At 42.7% G+C, this 24,862-nt stretch overlaps 1 protein-coding gene across 1 annotated transcript in view; it reads right to left on the bottom strand.

Moving 5' to 3' along the window:
* Positions 1-23,024, bottom strand: part of LONP1 (lon peptidase 1, mitochondrial) — a 51,914-nt gene extending 28,890 nt beyond the window's left edge. Inside the window, exons 1-10 of the mRNA XM_069216658.1 lie at positions 22,568-23,024; positions 13,450-13,538; positions 12,421-12,540; positions 11,557-11,791; positions 10,207-10,268; positions 9,330-9,459; positions 6,322-6,405; positions 4,823-5,043; positions 2,585-2,723; positions 737-915 (exon numbers count right to left, since the gene is read on the bottom strand). Coding sequence (XP_069072759.1) covers positions 737-915; positions 2,585-2,723; positions 4,823-5,043; positions 6,322-6,405; positions 9,330-9,459; positions 10,207-10,268; positions 11,557-11,791; positions 12,421-12,540; positions 13,450-13,538; positions 22,568-22,933 — 1,625 coding nt within the window. The 5' untranslated portion in view covers positions 22,934-23,024. The remainder of the gene's footprint in view (positions 1-736; positions 916-2,584; positions 2,724-4,822; positions 5,044-6,321; positions 6,406-9,329; positions 9,460-10,206; positions 10,269-11,556; positions 11,792-12,420; positions 12,541-13,449; positions 13,539-22,567) is intronic.
* Positions 23,025-24,862: the final 1,838 nt, after the last annotated feature.

The following is a 24,862-nucleotide window of genomic DNA, read 5'->3' as shown; positions in this document are numbered from 1 at the left end:
AAAACAAGTTACATAATACTCAAGGAATACAAAGATAAAAGTAATCTCTAACTTATTTATATTAAAACACAATTATATTTTCATTCATTCTCCCTCCCCTCTAAGTAAAACAATAGTAGGGATTTGACATTTCTTTCTAATAATAAAGGTCAGTATCTGTGTTTCGCAGTGCACACGCTCCAAGAACATATTATTTGGCCACATTTTTATATGTTCATAAAATGTATTTAACATTTCATAACAAACAATGAAGAATATTTAAAGGAGTTCAATCTAAACCACAATTTGGAGAAAAAAAATTCTCAGCTCAAAAAGTATATATGCAACATATGCAGAGAGCCTATGGAGTCAACAGAGGGGCACAACATTCAGATGTATCACATATCGATTCCAAATATGTCACCCACATATATGTGTAATCATAACTTCCCCCAACAGAAGTCATTGAAGTTAACTGGACATTTTCACATAAGCTACTTGCTGGTGGGTTGGATTTCTAGAGACCCGACCTTGGTCTTCTCCTTCACCAATGTTAGCTTCACAGTTGGCGTGGAGGAGGCTGGAAATGAGGTACTAAGATATGCCCTCACAAACCCTTGGGTGATCTGCCGAGAACATTAACCTAGATCATCATCTTGTCAATCTCATTGGACTGATCTGTGGCATTACTATAAGTGACCATGCAGGACCTGGTGATAACACTCTCGATCCTAATCCTTGCAGGTGTGTTGCTTACCTGTGTCCTTTGATTTCTGCGACATCTGTCATTCCCCCAACACTGAACCGGAAGTATTCACGATTTAAGGCTCTGGCAATTGAGCGGGCAATACTGGTCTTGCCAACCCCAGGAGGGCCGTAAAAACAAAGGATCTTTCCTTGAGTTGTCCCCCTCAGTTGACTTACAGCTATGAATTCCTGAAATAAAGACGAGTACATAATGGTGTGATGGCTGAAAGTGCAGTGTTTAAGAAGCTAAAACACAAATCCAAGCATGATAGATCACGGGTTATACACAGTAAATGGAATGTCCACAGTGTGCTGTCAGTGTTTGGGTTGAGAGGCAGCTTTGGGTGAAGATCAGCTACACCCTGCGATTGAGCTTCACGGAGAAGCACATTTTAGAATATATAGTAGTGAAACACCATCATTGTTTTATCCAAGAGCCGTAAGGGGTCAGCAAAGTCCAGGAGTGCTGCATGGATGTGGCTGTGATTTAGGATTTTGGTAGCGGCAATCGTGGATAGTGGGCAGATTGGTTAGATAGTGGTTGCAGATCATTTGATCCACTTTTACTTAGCACCATCACCAAACAGTGATATAATTGCACAGTAAAACATAAAAGGACATAAATACAACATGCAGCAGTGTACTATTCCTGGTATGCAGGAGCGGCACGCGGTGCTTTGAAGTGGCGCCGCGTGCAGGGGGGGAATAATTTTTTTTTTTTTAAGTACTTTTCTCGCTGCTCCTCTTCTGCAGCCTCAAGCACAAGCTCCCAGCCTGCCCTGCGGCCAATCTGAATGCTGCTGTTATGCTGCTGGCAGCATGACAGCAGCGTTCGGATTGGCTGGAGTGCCCAGCCAGGGCACTACGAGGCAGAGTGAAAGTCTCTACCTGCACCCTCCAATCCGGCAACACAGTGCCGGGTTGGAGAGCGCTCAGTGAGCATGTGTGTTCGGCTGGCCAGAGACAGACAGCCAAACATACATGCGCAATTCCTCTTTTACTATAAAACGATAATAAACATAATTTGTTAAACGATAATAAACATTGTTTATTATTGTTTTATAGTAAAAGGTTTGCAGCTGCTGCTCCTTGAAAGGGGGGAGGGTGTGAGATGCTTCTCTGCCCTAGCGGAGGGACCACGCTTGCTGATGTGTGTTCAGTGAGCATAAAACGTTCCAGTAGTTTGGCATCAGGACTTTTCAAGTTGATGCAAGCGCGCCTCCCATTTTAGTATTTTCCTTACTATCTCCCCAAACCAAAACCAAAATGGATTTACGTTGGCAAAAGAACTAAAACATTAAAGGGAAAATTATAAATTAGATTTATCCAGGAGGGATCTCCAAGCTGTGTTGCCAACAATTAAGTATATTTCTGATCATAAACAGAGACGGACAGCTGGATCAGAGTGATTTTATTTTTAGCGCAGTCTGAGGTGCCATGACCTCTCTCTGTGTATCCGCTGAAAGGCATCTCGCCCATGACAGAGGTTCATTAATACACCTTAGAATGGCGAAAATGGGCACTGTTCAAGGCCATGACTTTATTAAGTGGAAGATCTGTGCTGTTGAAGAGGATGTTTTATTTTCGTCAGCACAGGCAACAAACACTTAGTTTACAGCATCCCACAGAGGTCAGTCTTCCGACACCCGTATGCCACACCCAGATTTCTTATGAACAGCACAGTGACTCAATTAAAATATTGGAGTATTTGGGTGTGATTCATTGGTGAATGCAGAACAACTGGTTCTTTACAGCTTTGACACATAGTGAGGTCTTGAAATCCATATTAAAAGAGGGAAGAGTAACAGGCGGCTATAAAATAACCTTAATTAAATTCAAAATGTGATTTGTCCTTTACCAGAATTCGCTTTTTGACGTCATCCATTCCATAATGGTCCTCCTCCAAGACTTCCTGCGCTCTTGCGAGGTCCAGATTCTCCTGGCTGTATTTACCCCACGGAATGGATGTTAACCAATCAAGATAATTGCGAGTTACACTGGAGGAAAGAATAAACAAAGAACATGATTGGTCTGTATTGCTGAGTTGTTTTATACACCACGCCCCTCGCATTTGTTTGGAAACAATGGTAAAAATCCAGAATATCTGCCGCTGGATCAACAGTAGTGGTTTCTTCCAAAAAAGAGCTCTTGCCACTGACTCGCAGTATTTAAATAATTGATACCTCATATCATGAGGCCCTTGCATGGATCAAGACATGACCTTCCTGCAAATTGCAAAGGCCCCTACTGCACAATTAGCGCATCAATACCTGATCGTGCCTTAACCTGGATACCTTGCAAGGGCCTACAAATCCCTGCAACAATCAGACTGAATGACTGATAATAGCTGGAATATTTGATAAACCAGCAGACATTTGCACCACATAAACCCAATGGCAGCAGATCAATGCCTGGGTTTTCGCCTACGGCTTATATAGTATCCAAACCTTTCTGTTCTGTTACCAACAGAGCTCCTCCTTTCAACATGAAACCATTAAATGGTAGTATCTACTTCTTACCCCATTTTCAGATACCTCAGTGGTGAAAAAGAATAAAACTGCGGACAGCCATAAGAAAAATTAGTCAAAGTATCTACATTAATTAATTTGTGATGGTACTCACAGTAAAAAGTGAAAAACTTAGCTGCTGCAGTTATCAACTGTGCTGCCCAATATAGGCAATTTAGGCGCTTGTTTTATTCTCGATTTATTGATATTAGCACTTACTTCTTGAACACCTAGTAAAGATTTAGAAACAGGACTAAGAGCCTCATTACGAGTTTGTGATCATGAGACCGCCAAACTGGTGGTGGTGGTCTAACCGCTGTGGACCCGGCAGTAAAGACTGCCTCATTACGAGTTGTGCGGTTTGGCCAAAGCCAAACTGCCACAACACCGCCAGCCCCGCTGGTCCGGTCGGACCGCCATCGCGGAGCACCTCTGGGTGGCGGCAGGCCTAAGGCCGCCGGCCATATGGGGAGGCAGTGAACAGCCATGCTTTTTGTGGCGGCTGCCCCGCCATGAAAACCCTGCCCGAGACGCACCCGGTGATAGGAATCCTCATTCCTGTCACCGGCACATGCACCCCCACATGTCCAGACACATGCAGACACCCCCACACCTGTCCACACACTTGCCAACACTACCCCCACCCAACCTCACATATCCATACAAACACCCCCACCCGCTCTCCCACTGATATACACACCCCCACTAACACATATGCATCCCCTCTGCAATCATTCACACCCCCACCCGCTCTGCATTTATGCACCTTCCACCCTCTGCAAGCACGCTTACATTTACACACTCCCCCCTCATCTGCACACTTGCGGGCGCACACACACCTCATCTGCACACTTGCACCCCACTCGCATGCATCCCAATACACACACCTACTCACTCGCACCGCGACACACCCTCTCCCCTCCGCATACATGCAGAACTCACACACACACCCACCCATAAAGCTGCACATAAACGCACAAACCACACACAACCCTTCCCCCTCAGACGGTCTACCTGTCTCAGCGAGGTGGTCACCCAGGAGGGGATGGGTCTTTGTTTTCCACTGCCAGCACTGCACTGCCGTTCAGGTAACGGCCGCGCCGTATTACATATCGAGTCCTGTTGGCGTGAAGGTGCTGGTGGTGGAAACACCCCTCTTCTGCCGTCGGCCAGGCCGACGGGATCAGAAACAATATTTAAATTGACTCCTAATATGGCGGTCTTCTGTCGCCCGCGACTTCGGCTGTCTTGTGGAAAGACTGCCGAAGTTGTAATGAGGGCCTAAGTGACAAGGGGAAAAGCACCCAATCAAAATGTAACCAAATACGTCAAAATATATAAAATCATTAGTTTTCTCATTGTGACTACGGGAAACGATTGTTTCAGAAGCACACCTATTTACTCTATCCATTTGCATACATTTAAATTGTTAAGCAAAAACTTACGGCGAAAAGTATAATAATGGACACTAAGAGTGCACAAATTTATTTTCATCCGATGGTACAGTCTACTGAATATTCTTTTAATTTCCTCTGTGGGTGAGGAGGCACTCACAATGAAATACACACTGACTTTTACAAGGCTCATACCTGAACTCCGACGAGTGATTGTCCAAGAGCCCGAGTTTGTTCAGCTCTTCATCAATGACCTCCATGACATGCTTTGGAACCACCAAGCTGTTTAAACGCTCCCTGAACTTTTCCTCAATGGCGTCCTTGTCCTCCTTCTCCAACCCAAGCTCTTTCTTTATGATCTTCAATTGCTCTTGAAGGAGGTACTTGCGATGGGTCTGCTTAATTTTCTCCTCCACCTATTCAGGCAGACAAACAAAAGAAAAAAAAGTTACCAATTAAATTCTACCCTTCTTTAATGCTATTCCCATCAGTTACAGGCCTCCAATTAAATACTTATTTTTCTAATTTCAAACTCATACACAGCTTTATCATAAGGAAATATACTATGAACCATACCACAATAACAATTATAGAGAAATTATCCTTGATGATATTTTCTCCACCTGTTTACTGCATTGGATCCAAATCCATTTGCATTAGTTTTCCCACTTCTGCTCGTTGGCGCTATTCCATCCCTTACACAATACCTCCGGACGGCACCGCAACTTTGAGGGATCTTGTGTTTCACACTCTTTGCCATATTTATCAGTCTCTTGTTTGAGCACAATCTGTTTCCTGGAGCTGCAAATACCCAGTACAACAAGAGTACGACCACAACAACGTAAATTGTGGCAGTGCGTTTGACCCATGCCCTCTTCCACCTGTGCAATCCTCCAACCACAGCTGAATACAGGAGGCATTGTCTCAGGAATTTACACATATGTTAGGCTCCAAGTTTATGCAAATTGCCTACTGCAACATGAGTAGAAGCAAGTTCTATGCTCTTTCAACAGAAGGGCTAATACTATCCACTTACACCTTGTGGTATGTTGTCCACTAATAATGTGGGTAGGGAAAATAGTAAGCCATGCTACGTTTTCCCTACAGAAAGGATCTTTCCTACTAGTGACCTCTATAAGAGTACTGCAAATCATATTGCGTGACTATTGATGACCTTATGAAGGCTTTCCACGCTTAGAACACTCATTGGTGCCTTACAATATCCAGAATATATGCAGCAAGGTTTACAAAGCTTGGGGTAAAAGGAGGTGTATGTGTAAGCGCCTGCGCACTTTAAAACACCAACAGCCCTGTGGTGTTTTTAAAATCAATTACACAGTTCTTAGGCACCACACAAAGGATAGTTAGGATAGTGTAACGTGTGCAGAGAGAATTTAGCATATATTTTCTGAACGTGGTCCCCTGTGAAAAAACTCTCTGTGGTTTTGCATACTTAAGAGGTTCTGGGTAAATTACCTTACAATCTAAAAATTGTCCAACAGGAAAATAATTTTTGTTTTTCATAAAGAAATTCACCCAGTAATTAAAGGAAGTAAGATAATCCAATTGGTATGATTTTACCTGTTTGCATTCTGCAAAAAAAGAAAAGAAAAAATAACCCTGGCCTTTACGCTCCTCGTCACAAAGACTGGGCCAGTCATTGACGCACAAGAAACATTTCTCAACAGCCTCACCTCACGTCCAAGTCGTTGCTGGAGTTTACTCAATTCATACTCCTTCTTCAGCAAGGAGAGGGCTTTATATAGACGTTTTGGAATCTAGCAAGTGGAAGAGAAATATTTTACAAATTTTCATAACTGTAAGATTAAACAACAAACAGAAGCAAAGCTATCAAGGGTTAAAAAGTGCCCTACAGTCTCCTTCCCAAAGTCAAATCACAAATGCTGCCACTTCTGTTTAAGGGTTTGACATTAATTAAAATAAAAATGTCAGGCAGACAAATAGGAAAAAAGAAAAAAAGGTTCAATGATGGCTTATCAAAGAGAAATCAAGAGCCCAATCTAGGAAACCTCAGATACTGTGGAGAAATGACTGAGTAATCCGAGGGAGAAAGAGACAAACAAATGAAGGACAATAAGTTAATTCCAACTGAAACTCCAGGGCTTATCCAGTCCCGCAGTGAAATTCCACCAATCACTCCCATAACCATAATAATGCATAACACTGTAAAGGAGCTAGAAGCTACCTGTTCTATTCATTCTCTACAAACCCACAGGCTATGATGTTACTTGCTGCTTCATGACATTTAGTCCATGTGCCATCCGTAGAGCTCTTCTGGCCGTCTCTTTCACAAACCTCTCTCACAAATCAACTGTACCTCCCTTTCTGGTCATGCAACAGACGCCCCTCCAGAAGCCCACAAACAGCCTGGATGCATTCAGATCCCTTGTAACAGAATCCATTAAAAGAGGGTCAGGATTTTATTTTAAAATACATTTATACACAATAAATATGATTTGCCTGATTAACCTCAATATGTGGCAGAGAGCCAAGCCTCCTGGTCATACAATGGATCCCAAACTGGCCAGAGGTGTTCAAGCCGTGTACTCCAGAAACATGTGTACATATGATGCACACCCTCACTAGTATGTTAGACTATACATCTCTGAGAGATTGTGTTGGAGACAAACTTTCACCAAAAACACAGAACATTACAGCATCTACACGATTGTCAACATTAAGTCAACTAATCTCCACCACGTGGTTTATAATCCGCTGGGAAAGGTCTTTTGCACATGAACCCATGTAATGTTGACGTAGCAGAGGGTGTAACACTACCTCTTGACCTCCTCGTTCCACATGTTGTTTCCCCTACCGTTCACCTCTACCTTTTTCATGGACATTTACTAACTGGGCCGCATGCCCAGGTTTCTCTACTCACACTAGATACAGAATTGGACTCCTTCATAGATAATAAAGCTCCTTCCGGCCAGAGGACTTCTCCAGGTGGTTAAAGAAAGCTCCTTAGCAGTCAACAATTTCTTGGGGACTATAGATAACATTCGGCCAGTTCTACCTCAAATCTGATTTTTAGAGCGACAACCATAAATTAGGGCAAAATATATTTTCTCTAGATTGTAATTTTTAATAAACTTAAAACTGTGTGCTATTCACCAGTCACCCTCTTCACTTCTAAAGAGAATACACACTTGAAAATGTTTTAAGATCTTTTTGCAGCCGTGACCAAATAGTGACTTACTGTGCCATACTTTTTCTTACAGCAAATATTACACACCAGTGTCCTCTGAATATGGCACTGCTTCCTATCACCCCAAAACTACTAATGACTCACCCGTAGACTGAAAAAAATAACATTGAGACATTCAATGTTGAAAATGTCAACTCAACAAGAAGCAAAAATCCTGATAATCACTTGCTATTGGCTGAAAACTGTCCAGACTATTGTAGCAATGCCTCAACAAGGGCACTTTCACAAAAGTTCCTACCAAAAATACATTCCAGAAAATCATGAAAATTCACAGGTTCAACAACAAGCACAATTTGCAGTGCTGATAACCCAGTCACCATTAACCTTGCAGCCGCTCCTAAGCGCTCCCACTTTGTTATAGCCTCACAGATCCCTGTACAGGCGCTACCCACAGTAGATTCCATAATCTTTCTGCGGCACACGTATGTGAGCATTAACCAAAACCAAAAACAATAAGGAGAAACTAAATGAAACTAAAAGAGTTACACTTTGGGTGTCTTCGACACTCTGTGGCTCTGGTTTACAGTCGAGTCTTGGCCTTATTGGGAAATTAAAAATAACTTTTCTAATCTAAAATGTATACATCCAAAGCTACACTAAGGTGGTTAGCACACCAGTATTCGTATATAAGGATCTCAGGTATATATATTTGTCCCGTATTTTCTTTAGCCTTATCAGAGCAAAACAACAGATCTGATGGCCGGTCAACATACATGATAAAATTACTTCCAGATATTTGTAACTTTGAGATATTTGCGTTTATGTTGCTGAAAAACTAATCTCCCTGATATAAACTAGCCTGTTTTACGGGCCTCATACACACATTGTTGCCAACTAACCAAACAGGATCTAGACATCCCTTTATCATGGGGACACCTTCACTACCGCCTAAAAATAAAATCAACCTATCAAATTACTGGATATATATCGTCCAGTTCAAAAGGTCACTGATTATTATAGGCCTACTGCTCCAGAATAAGTGTGTCTAAACACTAAACATGTCCGCCTGGAGAAGATTCTATCCACCTGGACGAAACAAGTGGTAGCTGTTTGGCTTCTACATGGACAAGAAAATACTGGAAGTGAATTAATTTTCCTAGTATGCTCTCTGGTTTACACATTTGGTCGACATCAACAGATCAATAAAACGCATAAAGTAATATTAAGGTTTTGTTAGTCCATGTAAATGATTTTCTAACCTTTACCTGTTTATTACATACTATCTGTATGCTACCGTCCTGTGTATTGTAGGTATATTGGTGATAACTGTGCGCCCCAGTATTACATACACTGTCGGAATATAATAGGTCATACACTTTGCTAAATACCAACAACACACTCTACCACCATCTTCTAATATAAAATTACACCAACCAGAGACAAACGCAAGCTGAGACATGTTAGAAGTTCCCCAGCATTAACTATCACTACCTTGATATATGTAACAGGTTTAGATCAAGCTGGGCTACTTACATTCGTCTCCTCCAGCACCTCCTGCAACTCTTGGGACTCGGCGCCAGTTAATGCTGCTCCCATGTCACTCAGATAGATGGGGTTATCCACCACCCTCTGGCCTGCCTGCATCATTTGCAGCACGGACTCCCTGGAAGGGAACAAAATAAACATCTGTTTCTTCATGCAAGATCTGCGACCCTCTACTACTGAACAGATACTGTCCAAGGGAACAACATTGTTAAAGGCCTCTACAGTAACCCCTGCTGAAATGTTGGATTTTCAGTTTAAACATCTATGAAGAAATAACCATACAGCTTTGTGATGATAAATGAGAGCGAAAGTGACACGGGTAATGATCACCAAAGAAGAAATTCAGTATAACAAGTTACCAGACTGTAGATAAATGCAAACCAACAATTAATCTGAATGGCAAGGAAACGTGACTAAAAAATAATGTCACCAGTACCTGGGGCACATATCAACTTATTGGACAGTTACTTGAAAGTGTGGTCAAGGGCAGAATGACCACAGTGAAACATCAAACTCGAGCCCAGGAGTAAGGTCCAGATAAGGGCTGGCTGTTATCACCTGAATGGACCAGGTTTAACAACCTCTCCTTAAACCCAACCCCAGACAGGCTAATCAAGGAGGGCTGGATCTATTTCCTGCCACAAAGGCCTACTCTGCAGCACAATGACAGCCACTATTCTCTACCTTAGATTTAGTTAAGATCACACATTTGCTTTCAAAGATATGAGAGGGCGGACAAAATCGCAGCCTCCTCTTGTCTACAGACTGACCCTTTGGTTCAGGGTGGGCGACAACAATCTCAATTACAAAGCACAGAGTGACCAACAAACTGATAAGCAATTAAAGATGTATCAATTTCACATACCTGTACAGTGGGTTTAAGGCAATAATGTCTCTGATTGTTTTGACAATCTCAGCCGTAAGTGCCTGTGAAGCATAAATAGCAGAAAGGTAAGGAATTTTCATAAAGCTTGAGTGGCAATCTTATTTTAATGCTTTCCTTTAATGGGGCATCACACTTTTCCATATCATGTGCCTTCATCTAAGCGCCATCTACATTAAGGATTTATGATTCTCAAATATATACACAGTTGTGCTTTTTGTGCTGTATACTGCAAACACAATTGTTCTGCTAAGCTAGACATACCTTCTGCATGATTCCTCTAAATCATGGATACTCAAAGTACGGCCCGGGGGCAGCACGCGGCCCACTCGACCTTTACATGCGGCCCCCGGGACAACAGGAGTACAGGGTTCCTCTTCACTAGATCGTAAATATAGAGGCAATATTTTATTTCAAGGTCAACTGGTGTTAAGGAGAGGAAGTAACCAGGGAGTCCTGAGCTTCACTTTAGAAGCAAGTTCATTTCTTAAGACATCTTGCAGCAAAAGTGTACAAATATAACAGTTACTTCAAAATTCAAAAAGTGTATTAAATTAACACGCAGTCCATTTCACCTAAGTATAATTTATTGTATCAGTACAATGAGGAGTATTAATTTAAATGTGATAGTTTTCAAACAAGAATTTAGAAACATTAATTTTCACTTCTACCCTGACAAATACCCAATAGTGAATTAAACAAGCAAGTCAGATGTTATGTGCACTTGTGAGTGGCCTGGGCTCCTATGAGAGATGAACAACATTATAGTTTATTAAAACCAACACAGAAGCAGATTTGTACGGTGCAGACCCAGAACCTAAAATTAAGCAATTGCCTAGGACCACACAATTTGGAAAAGTGGGGAAGCTAAGATTAGTCCCAGGTTTTCTAGTTACATATTGCTCATTTCAGCCACTAGATGTATACCCTTCGCTTCACCTACCAATACTTAACCGCCAGTTCTCCCAATCCCCTCGCCCAACTGCCATTCCGCTGGCATTGATGCGGCCCTCGGTCACATCACCGACCAAACTTTTTGGCCCCTGGGAAAATGTTTGCGAGTACCCATGCTCTAAATCAAATAAAACCTAATCTCTTTGTGGTTTTGTTAGCCCGTCCGTTCTAGGTCAATACAACCTCTGAACACGAAAATCACAGGCTGGCTATTTTTGAATTCGAGCTTATATGCCTCAGATCCCAAAAACATTTTCTCATTCTCTGCAATGTTGCTCATTTATAGTAAGAAATAACATTTGTGTAGCTATCATTATTTGGCTGTGTAAATAAGCATAGAAAAGAACACTCAAATGATAGTATGTTTTTGCAACTGACCTTAACTTCTTCGGTGACCTGAAAATCCTCATGCACCACATTATCAACTTCGACCATGAGAATCTCCCGAGGGGAGTCAGGCGCGGGCTCGACGACTAACTCCACCTCTTGCTCCTTGGCTCCTTGGCTGTCTTCTGGCTCTTTCCGGGACCGCTTGGTCTTCCTTCTCACCTTGTTTTTGTTCTCATCTTCAGATTCTTCTGGTTCAACCTCTAGCTCCTTATTGACACTAATCCTGTCCAAGAAGAAAAAAAAACTGCTTCATTAACGAGGAACAATGAATCAACTGATTGGGACTACAGGAAAGGGACTTTCATCTCAAAATCAATATAAATATAGCCACATATAGGTCTTTGAAGTGTGCACAAATACATCAATGCACGGTATACTAGCAAAGGAGGACTTTGTGAAAGCTGTCATGGTCAATGCAGGATCTATACAAAATAATGAGCGCCTGCGTACTAGTCATTGGTGAATGAGGATATACAAACGCACAGCTCTCATGTACTTTTGAATTAATGCATTTGCATATCACTCTCCCTCTTTCTGATGGCAGAAGGATTAAATACAAAACGATATTTAAGCATTTTTAATCACAGGTGACGTCCTGAGGCTGCCTAGAAATGTCATACTGCAAATTTGAGTAAAGGTGCAATTTGGCTTTCCTACATGACAACTGTTGACTTCCATGCCAGGCAAGTAATTTGCACATTAACATTTTACACAGTTTATAGTGCACCAAAAAAACCGCCCATGACTTCAACTACAGAAACAAAATCTATATTTTTTGTGGTATAGCGCTATTACAGCCCCGCCTCCTATGCTCACCACTTCCAATAACTTTAGGACCAACCCACAAGTTACCTTCGATGTCCCATGACAATCATGCGAAGCTTGTCTCCGAGATCCTGCATCTCATGAATCTGAACAAATGTCCCTGTTTGGTAGATTTCATTCAGGTTTTCCACCACATCCGATTCATTGCTGTAAGAGAAGAAAAAAACTGAAGTGCCTAGCGAACCAAGAGCATAGCAACACACAATGCCCAAACCATCTTCTTGGTCTGGCTCTAATGGCGAGAACAAGTTTAAGGACTGACCTCCAATGCTCTACAGTGTGTATCTGTGAAAACCAGCAGAGGAGCCAACGTTTAAGGTGAAGTCCTCCAACAACTCTTTTTTAATAATGAAACGTCCTCATAAGTGTCCTCCTCAGGTCCTATTTAGCAAGAGGAGTCGGCTCATCTGGGAAGAACAATATACTCGAAAGGCAATAATATGCAGGGTGAGCTTTACCAGTAACAATCATGAAAAACACTTAGTTAGTGAGGTCGCAGTCCTACTCCTTGCGCCGAGATGAGGCAGTGAATGGTCAACGGCAAGGCTAAACCTGTAATCGAGTTATTGGTTGGGAACAGGTCAAGCAAAAACAGCGAAGAGGAGTAGGCCTTGGCAAAACATTCATTATGCAGGTGAATTTTAAAAGTTTCGGGGCATGTGCATTTTGCAGAACGCCCTTAAATCTTAAGCGATTTGGGGTAATTTTCCCTAGTGGGGGATTGGTCCGCGCAGAAAATGTCTCGCTTGAGAGATTTTATGCTCGAGCCAGTTACCCGTTGGAAACTAGTGAAGTTTATTATGTTCTTTGACTGAAATTTCCATGGTAAACCACGTTTGCATAATTTAACATAATTGTTTTGAAATTAGATGAAACAATTACTACATTGGTGCACATTCCCAGAAGCCTGGAAAGAGTAGTAGTGTGTAACCGATAACCAGACTTATAGAATCCGTGGAAAGCATTTGTGTGGATACGCATTACTCTTTGATTCTACGTAAGCTCTCCAAGAATGGGAATTCATCTGAGAGGATGTGCAGCCTCAAAGCCACTTACTTGTCATCCTTCTTGAGGAAAACACCAGCGTACGGCTGCGCAAGACGAACCTTCCGTCGCAGCAGCTCAACCAGCTTCTTATTTTTTACCTAAAAAAAATATTCAAAAGATTTAAAACACTAACCTCTTTTGTCATGCGGCAAAACCAGAAAAAAATCAAAAACAACAAGTAAATAATAATGCAACTTGTACAATAAGACGTCTGATTACGTCTTTCTGTTTTAGGTGCGTAAATAGCGTAAGAGCTTCAAGGAGAAGTTGTGTGTTTTAATCGTAACAATTACTGCAGCAGGCAAATCTGCAGGAAAATAACTGAGCTGAACATTTGCATTGTATCTTATTGCAATGATGGCATAATGTCATTTTAGTGCCTCCATTTTAGGACCATCCTCATTCGATTAATTTTTAATATCTTACATTATAATTTTAAATAACAATAACATTTGATTTTGATTCTGCAGGAGCAAGGAGCAAAATTTCGAAAAAGAAGTGTTAAACTTCGGACCACTGAGTGGTGTCCAGTTCAGTCATAACCAAGTAACAGAAACCAAGACAAGATGTGAACAGTGAACTGGTAACATACAAGCTGGACAATAGTGAACCGAACAATGAATAGTATTTTTTTTTTAAACATATGTACAGTATGCTTATTATAAGATAAACTGATTGGACCCAATTGCACATGATTCTTTGTCAAGTGCCATAGTTCGGAATATAAATGAGCCCTCTAGATAGTAGAATTAGTATCATAGCAGTCATTAGGCCACATGTCCTCAGTCTCATCATATAATTAGATCTGTCTGCACTGGGATCAAATACAGAAAAGAAAAGCCTTGCTATTTAAGGGAAACAATATTATTAGGGCTCCCAGTTTTCTGTGTTCTCTGATTTTACAGATAAATACAAACAGAAATATTGATCTTTTCCTGTCTGTATATATTTCTAAATACTGATAATATGGAAATCAGGGATGATTTTCACTACTGTCAACCACGAGTGCCAGGTCAGTAGGTGTACAGATTAAGAGGTAGGGGTGTTGAAAAAAGACAATAGATTTCAAAACTAGGCTTAATTAAGTGCAGATGTACAGTTATTTATAATATTCAACAATGCAAGTGTTTTTCCGATAACGGTAGTGTTCTCTATACCACTGAAACCTTTTGGACATTCAAATGAGTATATATTTATCAGTTAAATAAATATATAAAAATACCCATTGCAGCTTATTTATACAGTAAACACAATCAAAATGAATAAATACGGAAAAAATGAGCAAAAATATGGATAAATACAGACAGAAATGTTGAATAAATAAATACTAAGAAACTAGGAGCCCTAATTATTTTAAGTAGGGAATTAGTGTTCCACCCCTAACTTCCAAACTGTAAAATGTACTCCCATGGCATCAATTCACAAGTTCACCAGGGGAGCTGGCTATCTCTCTAAATTAATGAATGCACTAAACTGTAACTAAGACAAAAGCATTCAGAGTTTGCTTGAAATTACATTTAAAACCACTTGTGTGATCAGCATTTCTTCAGGGTCAGAAGCAGACGAAGCTTGCCGAAAGCAGAGACAGTGGGTAGCTCACAGCATCCTTGAACAGTGATTCATTGCTAGCAAACATGATGCAATCGCAAGAAATAGCCCCAGCTCTCTACTCCTGAATGTTCTATGTTGCCCATTCAGAAAGAAAAAAAAATCATTGAGCTGCTTAAAGAGCGGCTCTTTCTGTTTGTGGATATAAAACACAAAAATTTAGCATTTCCTAGACCCAAACGTGAGAGTGACTACTGTGATTCGTCATATCTTTCAAAACGACAAACACATTTATCCAACGTGGGGGGAGTGAAACAGATGTGCCTTTGGGGTTTTAAAAGCACTGTCCTCAATATGGCATGATCTTTTTCTTCAAAACCGCTTTGGGGGGTGAGACATCAGGCACCCATTCTCTGGACAAAAAAAATCAACTCGTTGTGCAGCTCAAACTTAACTCTATCTGAATCCAAAGAAAATGCATAACATTTTTTGCAATATACATAAATCTCCTGAATCATACAAAATATGCTGATCAAGGACAGAGCACGCACCCAGTCCCAAAATCACCAATGCATAGATACCCCTCTATAAGAAAGACATCACCGAATGACTCAAAACAAGAAAATCTGCTACTTCTTCAAGTAGCACTTCACTCCAGACCTACTCAACACAGCATCTGTCTAGCATTATTTATTAAGATTGTTTTATATAGTACTGCTGCACCAAACTGTAATAGAACACCTTACCCTAAGACAAGCAATACGCAAACGAAACAATATGAATAAACATTTCTTCAATGAAAAGGAAACAATCCGTCTAATGGCAAGGGTGTGTATGTAGGTCTAAGTCACCAAGAAAGATCTTAAAAAGGTAAGTCTTTAGACTTATCAAAATGAAAGAATGTTTTGTGCTGATCTTAAATGTGGAAAAAAGGGGTAGCAGGTGGAGGCATCGAAAGCCGAAAAAGATTGCTCTAGAGCAGTGTTCCCCAACCCCCGGGCCACGGACCGGTGCCGGTCCGTGGATCAATCGGCACCGGGCCGCCCCACTGTGGCGGGCGGTAAATGTTTGATAATTTTTCCGTGGCCCGCTTGTCACACAATGGGACAAGCGGGCCATGGAAAAATTATCAAACATTTACCGGTCCGCGGCGATAAAAAGGTTGGACAACACTGCTCTAGAGCTTCAGAGGTTTGAAATTTAGGAGGTTCCAAAAAAAGTGAGTTTGTACTCCTCTAAAGCCCTTAGCCCCCTAACAATGTTCAGGAAATTGATAAGATAGCTTGATCTGCCATTGTAGAGAGCTTTGCTACCAAGACAGCAGATCCTAAACTTTTTCTGCCATTCTTGGGGTTGCCAGGGAAGATCCCTTATAACTGGGGATATCATAATTGTTTCTCTTTGTGTTACTTCAATATGTGCCTCTTGCTAAAAAAAATATATAGAGACTGGACAGATCAAGCAGCAGTGCCACATCTTTTTATTGATCTTAAATCAAAAAGAAAAGCAACTCACATTCAGTTGGGCAACATGACGCAATGTAATAAAACTGAGAAATAGAATGTTATAATTTACATCAATCAAACCTGACATAAGAACAGCACTGCTTTCCTTTTACCCATTCACCTACTCTTTTCCTGGAGTAAACTGTTATCAAACATGGTGATCATATATGTGACCTATGCTCATTTTATCTCATAATCTAATCTGGGACACTATTGTTGTCACCCGTGATCATGTGTGAGGTTTTGTATTTGATCTAAAACCTTGACCATCCGTCGGTATCAGATTCTCTCAAGCCAAGGCACCTCTAGTACAACGCTATAAATTATCTACATCGCTTGACCCGAGGGGCTTTTTCTTTTTTTAGTCTTCAGATAGTGAAAGGCTATGAGCCACAAACAATATCAGAACAAAATCTGTGAGTTTGGGAGTCTTTTTGTCTTATGCCTAGCAACATTTTTGGATTGCGCCACACAGTTGGTTGTGAAATGCATCATAGATTTGGTGCTCTCTTGCCAAGTATACATGTCACGTTATATTATTTCTATTTGAATGGAGCATTTAACGTTGGAGGTTTGTTGTGCTTTCTAAAACTTATCACACATGTTTATGTGTGTAAAATACGGTCTCTTTCCATGCAAAGCACAAGCTCCCTCTCCCCTTTGATTCCTGAAGAAGGGCCTACCGAAGATGCATTTGGGAAGCAACGAGAACTGGGAATAATGTGACTCATGAAGCATTTATAATCTCACAAGACTAAATAGTTAGAACTAAAAATTCGTTGAATTTCAATCCATATACTGGCATCAAAATAGATCAACATTAGATTAATACGGTCATATATGGCTCCGAGCTGTAGGGCGGGGAGACAGATCAAAACGTTGTAGGGCATTAGAGCAGAAGGCTGAACTAACCTATCTGGAGCCTGCGTCTGGGATTTAGCAGGTTATTCCAGACGGTTTGTTGTTTTTATTTTCTCACTAATTGGATTTGGAGTCTTTGCAACAAAGTTATTCTAGTGTGTGTTCTAAATTTACTGAAGATATCTCAACTGGTCTGGTCAATTCTCCTGTTTACGGACTGAGGTAAAACTATTTTAATTTTGGATATCAGGCACAGTTGCTTGACTATTTTGATAATAGTACTTACCTATGAATTGTGCCTGGGCGTGGCTTGAACTTTACGCTCGAGAAGTCAATTAGGCCCTGCAGGAAAATCATGACTGTGTTTGGCTCCCTGAGTTTTTTTCATACACACCCACATTTATCTTCAGTGAGTTTTGTGGGTAAAGTGGTGTGGCTCCTGACAACACGACAGCTGTCTTCTCAATACATTCAAAGAGAAGCTTTGGGCTGCATCATAACAACACAAACAACTGAAGCCCACCAGGAACAGTTTGTGTGTAAAAGTCAGACTAAGAAGTGGTACGTTACACCTGGGTGAAAAAAGCGTGAAGAAGTAACTCTTGACCATGACAATACGTCAGTATCCAATGAGTCTTCAACCCTTGTTACCATTCTAGAAAACTAGGAAGACAAAGCTCTTGGACGCTTATGTGTTTCAGGAAATTATCAGCACAAATAACATAACTTCGGGCTCGCTGAACTGGTCAAAAGAAAAATGATCTAACTATTCCAAGTCAACCTCTTTCGGGTCTACGACCAGTCAACAACTATTTGGCCTCTATTAGATCCTTCAAAACCATGCTAGATAATTAAATTATGCGTAGTCGCCTATGCAGATAACAGAAAGCTTTATCTGAAAGTGTGCTTTGTGAGCATCCCAAACACACACACGGTGTAGTCGCGGATGAACACCGAGTACAGTCACACACAAAGTGTAACACGTGCTTAAAGTTCACTGGCGGACATGTACAGTAGATCCTTGACCACTTGTCAGAGGTGAAATCAGCGTAGCCACAACTTACCTGCATTACACAAAAACAAATAGGTTGTGCTCTGAATCAACCTGAGACAACATTTACATGTGACTGGAGCACCACCTCGCTAGCAATAGACGGGTCGATGGCATTTCTAACACCATCAGGCCTGGAAGGCTTTGGAAGTGTCAGCACGAAGGACTCCGTTGAGAACAATGACACATCATAAAACCATAACACGAAACTGTCTGATCAAACGTGATACTACTAAAGCAAAGAAGTGTAAAATACACCGCAGAATACAAGTGAAGGATTGGACTTTTTTGTTTTCAAACTTCTTGTTGCTCGTTCTTTTACTAGCAGGGTCAGTTTTTGTTCATGTAATTTCACTGATAATCTTGTCCACACTGTATTTTCCACAACACGACACTGGCCCGGACAACTAGCTCGGATTTCCTCATCACCGCCAGAGTTCTGCCATAACATGTCCCGATTCAGATGCATTAGGCAGGTTTGTTGGAGGACGAGAGCAGCGCCCTTGAAAAGAGGCAGAAACCCCCAGCTCAGGCCGGTCAGTGCCTCCATCGCGGCCCGGCATGACGTGAGCAGAGGTTGCACAAGATGCTGCTCGTAGATCTCTCCGGCTGCGTTAAAAACATAAAAAGCCGCTCTCTTTTTGTAAACCAGTTTGCATGAAGCCGCCTCGCAGCGCTCCAGCTCACGGCAGACATGTTTCAAGCCAGAGTGACACCGCACTAATCGGTGTTAATAGACGTGTGTACATAAGATTTCTGACTATATGTTCGGTTATTTTAATGTATACTTTTTCTCATTACCTATTTCCAAAGCTCTAATAGGGCAAGATATGTCGTCTGTGTGCGTTATAGGTACATGGCAGCGAAGCATTACTAGTTATCGGCAGCTAGTGGGAATGAACCTTGCTTTTCAATCCCACCCGCAGCACTACAACAGTCATGGCTCTACCTTTTGTTACAATGTCAATTGTTGACACTTTCTTTGCTGCTGGTGTACAGACAACCCCTGCATTTCTTCAGTCTGCGGAATGACTTGCTTGCGGAGAACCAGACACCACCGTTTAATTTCTTCCAGGGCTGGAGCTACTGAGTATATGAAATGGCAGACAGACTATAGGTTTGCAACGTCCTTGAAGCATCGAACCCATTGACTCCCTGCTACTTTATTCAAGCCACTGTAAAGGTAGTGTATACTTTAGTTCCCAGAATAGCTCCCATTGCAGCTTTTAAACATCATAACACCCCCCTTCAATAATTGACAGCAACACGTACAGGGGAGGCCCACCATGCATACATACAGAAAACACGATCACCAGGAGGCCTGCTAAGTGTCAGCCCCCCCAGTCTTCCTGTCAGTTTCTTTATCTGGTTCTTGGGCTCCAGAATCCTGAACATGCCCAGTGACTGAGAGCAATAATCTCATTTTATTCAAATCCTTGGCAAACAGGCCGGCTTGCTGCCTCTGGGGATAACAGCACGTTTACAATATCATCACGGTGGCCTCATGAATAGCTGGTTAGGATCACAAAATGATTCATTCTGGTTTATCACTCACTGTACTCGACTTCTAACGCAGTTGGCAGCTATCTGAGAATGTAATAAGTTTGTCCGTTCCACGCAGACTGGATACTTCATGCTCCGTGTGAATGGAGGGAATCTGTTGGGGTGTGAGTGCTTAACATGCTCTTGCCTCACCCAGACATTTAAATAAATGAATCTGAATCTAACAGTGACTGATAAATAAGTGAGTCTGACTAGGGCCCTTGTTAAAAAGTTTGGTAGACGGCGGCGGCCACCCGACAAACTCTTTGGGTCGGAAAAAAAAAACGCCACTACGGTTTTCCGCCCGCTGGCCCTATTATCAGTTTTCCGCTAGGCTACCTGGAAACTCACAACATAGACATGTAATCGAGCCAACGAGAATGTTGCGGTGCGTTGGGTGCGACAGCACCTGTCGCACTTTTCATTGCCCATAATTTGAGCAGTGAAAATCGCAACAGGGCTGTCCATGGGGGCACCTGCACTTGCCGTGCTAAGTACATGGGCAGTGCAGGGGGTCCCATCTCTGCCAGTCTTTGCATAGCGGTGGGACTGCCATGCAAAAGCCAGTGGAGATGGGAGTCGTAATCCCCAGGGTAACGCTGCCTGCAGCGCTGTCCTGGCGGATTAAAACCGCCGGCACCGCCAGGCTGTCAACTGGTGGCAACCTGGCGGTGCCGCCAGGGTCGTAATGTGGAAGCCAGACCACTGCTTTGGCGGCAGTCTGACCACCACCACAAGTCTGTCGGTCCCAGGACCGCCAGACTCGTAATGAGCACCTAAGTCTGTGAGTCAGTGGAGGAACTGAACTGAAGTTTCTTTGCCGGCCCACCAGTCTCATGAACATATGGGCTTAGCAGTGATCCCTCAAGGGCAACCCAGAACATATCCTACTCAGTCCCAAGGACTAAGGTAACTTTCAAGATACAGAACAGGAGGCCATTCTAGCCGGTCATAACGCATGTGGGACTGTAGCCCTACCAAGGAGGCTCCCCATGTGTCACCTACTCACTATTTAACTTGCAGACCAAGGTTTTCTTCGGGTCATCCCAGGCTAATTTAAAAGTTGTATGGAAAGTCCCTCGAGAGCCTTGGCACATACGCCTGCTGGTGCCTCCAGTAAAGCCAATGCTATCGCATTGAGCCCACAAAGGTCAAATTGAGCATACTAAAGGTTCCTCAGATAGGAACTCCGTGTAGGGCATCACTCTTGGTGGTCCACAGAGCAAAGGAGCGACAGACCCCTGCTCCACAAAACATGTCCAATCAGCTATTCCTAAAAACACAAACTGCTAGAACATTCTTACTTTGAGCACACTCTTCATCACACTCTCAAGCACTTTGCCCCGTTTCAATGCCATATTTCCCCCGCCGACACATCCACTGTTCCTTCAGCACACCAGTCTAGCAATCCCTGAAAAACACAGGTCTTTGTCACAAGGAAACACACCCACAGCAAACTGCTATAGGAGCAACACAGCATCATGCACCTGAACAAGTTAACAGTATAGAAAAGGCCCTCTGAATAGTAAATGCCTTACAGCTGCCCATGTGAACTTCTACTTTGGCAAAAGTTGTATTACTTTATCAGTACAGTCCTCGCAGGAGGCCACCGATATCTAAGCTTGTTCCTATTCTTCAATGTAAAGAACCATGAGTACTTCTCAACTCATGCATTATGTTTACGAGACAACGTACTGCAGCATCCGCGACACCGGGTTGTTGCTCATCGTCACTGCACCCCTACCATGGAGGGCGTATTCCCTGCAACATGCAGTTGTCAGGAAACAGACACCTAGGCGGCAAGGACATAGGACTTGGACTACTGAGCACTTTGTTAGCGCAATTAATAGTGCAACTAGTCAGTTTTGTTTTGAATGTTGTTATTAAACCGTCCTCCTTTTTGTGGCATACCCCATGCATAGCATTATATAAGGACCACCAAAAGAATTAAGTGGTTAACGTTATACTATTTGGGCAATCCATCATTCGTCACACGCCTGGTTGAATTAAGTGAATTTCCATGCAAAATAATTACACAGCATCTATTCCTCCATCATTGCTACACTTGCACTGCAAGGAACCCTTCTTACGTGACGTGTACTCATTCTCCAATGGAAGGTGCCATCCACTTTACAAACATGTTTACACTGTTTACTGGGCAAATGCCACCAAGGGCTTCACTGGGTGACTCTCCCTGCAAACGACAGTAAACCGAACTCCACCCCTTGTTTCTGGTCATTTTAAGAGGGTAAACGTTCACTTGGTAACAAGTTGACAGATATGCACTATGCACCTAACCTCACAAGGTGTCTAAAGTTCAGGATAACTGTTGTGATCCTATCACTTCACCCCCAGCCACGAGTAAACATGACTCGGGTACTGTAGTATTAAAGCGTACCTGCTGACTTTTTGGAAGTGATGGTAAAACTACTGCACGGGTGCTGAGAACAAGGGCTGGCATTCTCGTTTCCAAATTAATTGCAGATTATGGGTACATTTCATGCACCGACCGTAGAACAGGCCACCCCAAAAGTTAAGCATTCTTCCCTGCACGACACCCACCCGGCCCTTGGCCCACCTGGATCCCTCGGGTCCAGCCCGGCATGTGCCCCCACCTCACCTCGATGATCTTGATGAACCGGGGGAACACGGGGTTCCTGGTGACGGCGATGAGCGGCACATTGGGGAAGACCTCGGGGATCATGAGCGGCGCGAGGGCAGTCATGACCGGCGCGGAGTAGGCTTCTCCCCCGTCCTCCCCTCCGCTGCTCTCGGCCCCGCCGTCCCCTCCGGACAGGGAGCTGGGGCGAGCCCAGGAGGTCTGCAGGTGCCGCCGCTGGGAGTGGAAGGGCCCCCGGGCTCCGGGGAGCGCCCGCGCCCGCAGCGGGGCGGCCGGGGTCGGCGTGGCGGGGCGGGCGGCGAGGGCACGGAGCCCCACTCTGGCCCTCGCCCTGCAGGAGCTCCAGAGCCGCAGGTACCCGGCCATGCTGTGCGTCTGCTGTCACCGGGGAGGCGGCGCGCGCTGCTGAGCTCACCGCCCGGCGCGCGCAGGGGCCGCCTCCAGGCGCTTCACCTACCACCGAGGTCAAGGGAATGCTCTTCGGGCATGTGCGCACAACACCCGAGTGTGTTATCGTACTTCGGGTCAGGAAACGTGTAGCTTAATATTTTAAACACATACAGGACTTGTTTCAGGAATAAAATATAATTCATGATAAAGTCTTTAATGTACGATTTAAATCGCACGGTTAGGGAGCAAGAACACAGACATCACAGTAGTTCTCATTGAACACTCAAAAAAACAGTGTCATCCTAACTTCTTTTATTGAGGTCCTATTGCCGTGGATGCAAAAGCATAGTTGAAGATGGCTTCGCGACCGCCTGAAATTCCAACGCTGATATATAAGGCGCTCGTTGTTTTCTTACTGGCACATTCTGCATCGTTCCGCACAAGGGAACGCGAATATTGTCGCCATCTTGGAATAGCAATGTTACTTAAAGGGCCATCTCCAATGAACATGTTTTCTTGGAACAAGCTGTACCCGCAAGGAAAATTCTGGTACAAAGAAGTATTTGTATAGCGCTTACTACCCCTGACTAGGCGTCAAGAAATGAGAGTAACAAACATGCATTTGCAATGGAATTGGTCTTGCATTTGCTCAAATTAGAGTTATTACCGTTGTAAACTCCTAACCGGACTTTTCTTGCCACATAAAAAATGAAAAGTTAAACAGTTTCATATAAGCAGGGCAATTCACATTGCCACGGCCACCGTAATCATCAGCGTGAAAGGACACACAAAAGGAAAAAGAACTTTGCTTGCAGTCAAACTTAACTGCAAAAGTGCAATTAGCCATGTAACAGGGACGATGGCCAAGGCGATAACAAAACCTCTCCAAGGGGGGACAAAATTAAACCATTTACCAATGTCATCAAAGGATTTTTGAATGGCAAGCCCACGATCGAGTGGTAGTGATGGGGGTGAGGTGGGTGTTGTTAAAATCCCAGGTACATACCAACATGTCAGAAAAGTAGCGCGCGTTGCTATGCTTGACCTAAAAACAAGTCCAATAGGGCACTTGTTATTACCCTTTCTCTAAATACATTCAGTTGCAGTCTAAACATGTTTACCAACTCATGACTAAGGCACCTCTTTGAGTTGGCATGTCTCAGTTTTCAATTGACCAATGTTTGACGAATTATGTTTTTACCCCTGCAATGAGAAGAACATCAGAATAAAATGCTAAAAAGTGAGTATCACCTAAAAAAGAAGCAGTTACATTTTTATTCTATTTTATGCATGCATTACTCTCATTGTAATACATCAATAAATGCAGACTTGCCAACTTTCTGTAAATAAAAAGGGGTATGCTCTTTCAAGGTCTAAAAAAGTAATTATATCGAATGAAATAACATTGTATAACATTTGGCATGACAAAGACATCGTACGAAATGGTATCATGTGAGATATGAGCCAAACCAAACTGCAGCCAGTAAGACACCCCAGACAGTTAATGTTCTAACTGCATAAAGGTGTGACTAGCCCAGGTAATTGTTCTGAACCAATACCTTGGTGCATACGAAGGAGGAAGTGGATCAGTGTGGCATTGAAATAGCATTACCTTGTAACACTCAGTTTCAGCTCACTACAACACAAACCTTTCACTCACTACAGTGTGCAGGTAGTTATTTAATTTATTGCATACACATTGTGCAGTTAGCAAGTGTTTTAAAAAACACAAAATCTCACCAGCTTGATAAAAAAAATCTTGGTTGATCCCAGCCTCTACTCATAGGGGTTGATTATGAGTTTGGCAGATGGAAAATTCTGTCCCCCAAATTCTCGACATTGTGTCCGCCGCCTACGCGGTGACCTCCCTGTTGGAGCTATTATGGCTTTACTGCTAGGTCAGCT

This window comes from Pleurodeles waltl, chromosome 12, assembly GCF_031143425.1.
Source record: "Pleurodeles waltl isolate 20211129_DDA chromosome 12, aPleWal1.hap1.20221129, whole genome shotgun sequence".
NCBI lineage: Eukaryota > Metazoa > Chordata > Amphibia > Caudata > Salamandridae > Pleurodeles > Pleurodeles waltl.
Note: the sequence above shows the minus strand (reverse complement) of the source record. Positions and strands in the feature narration are given on the sequence as shown.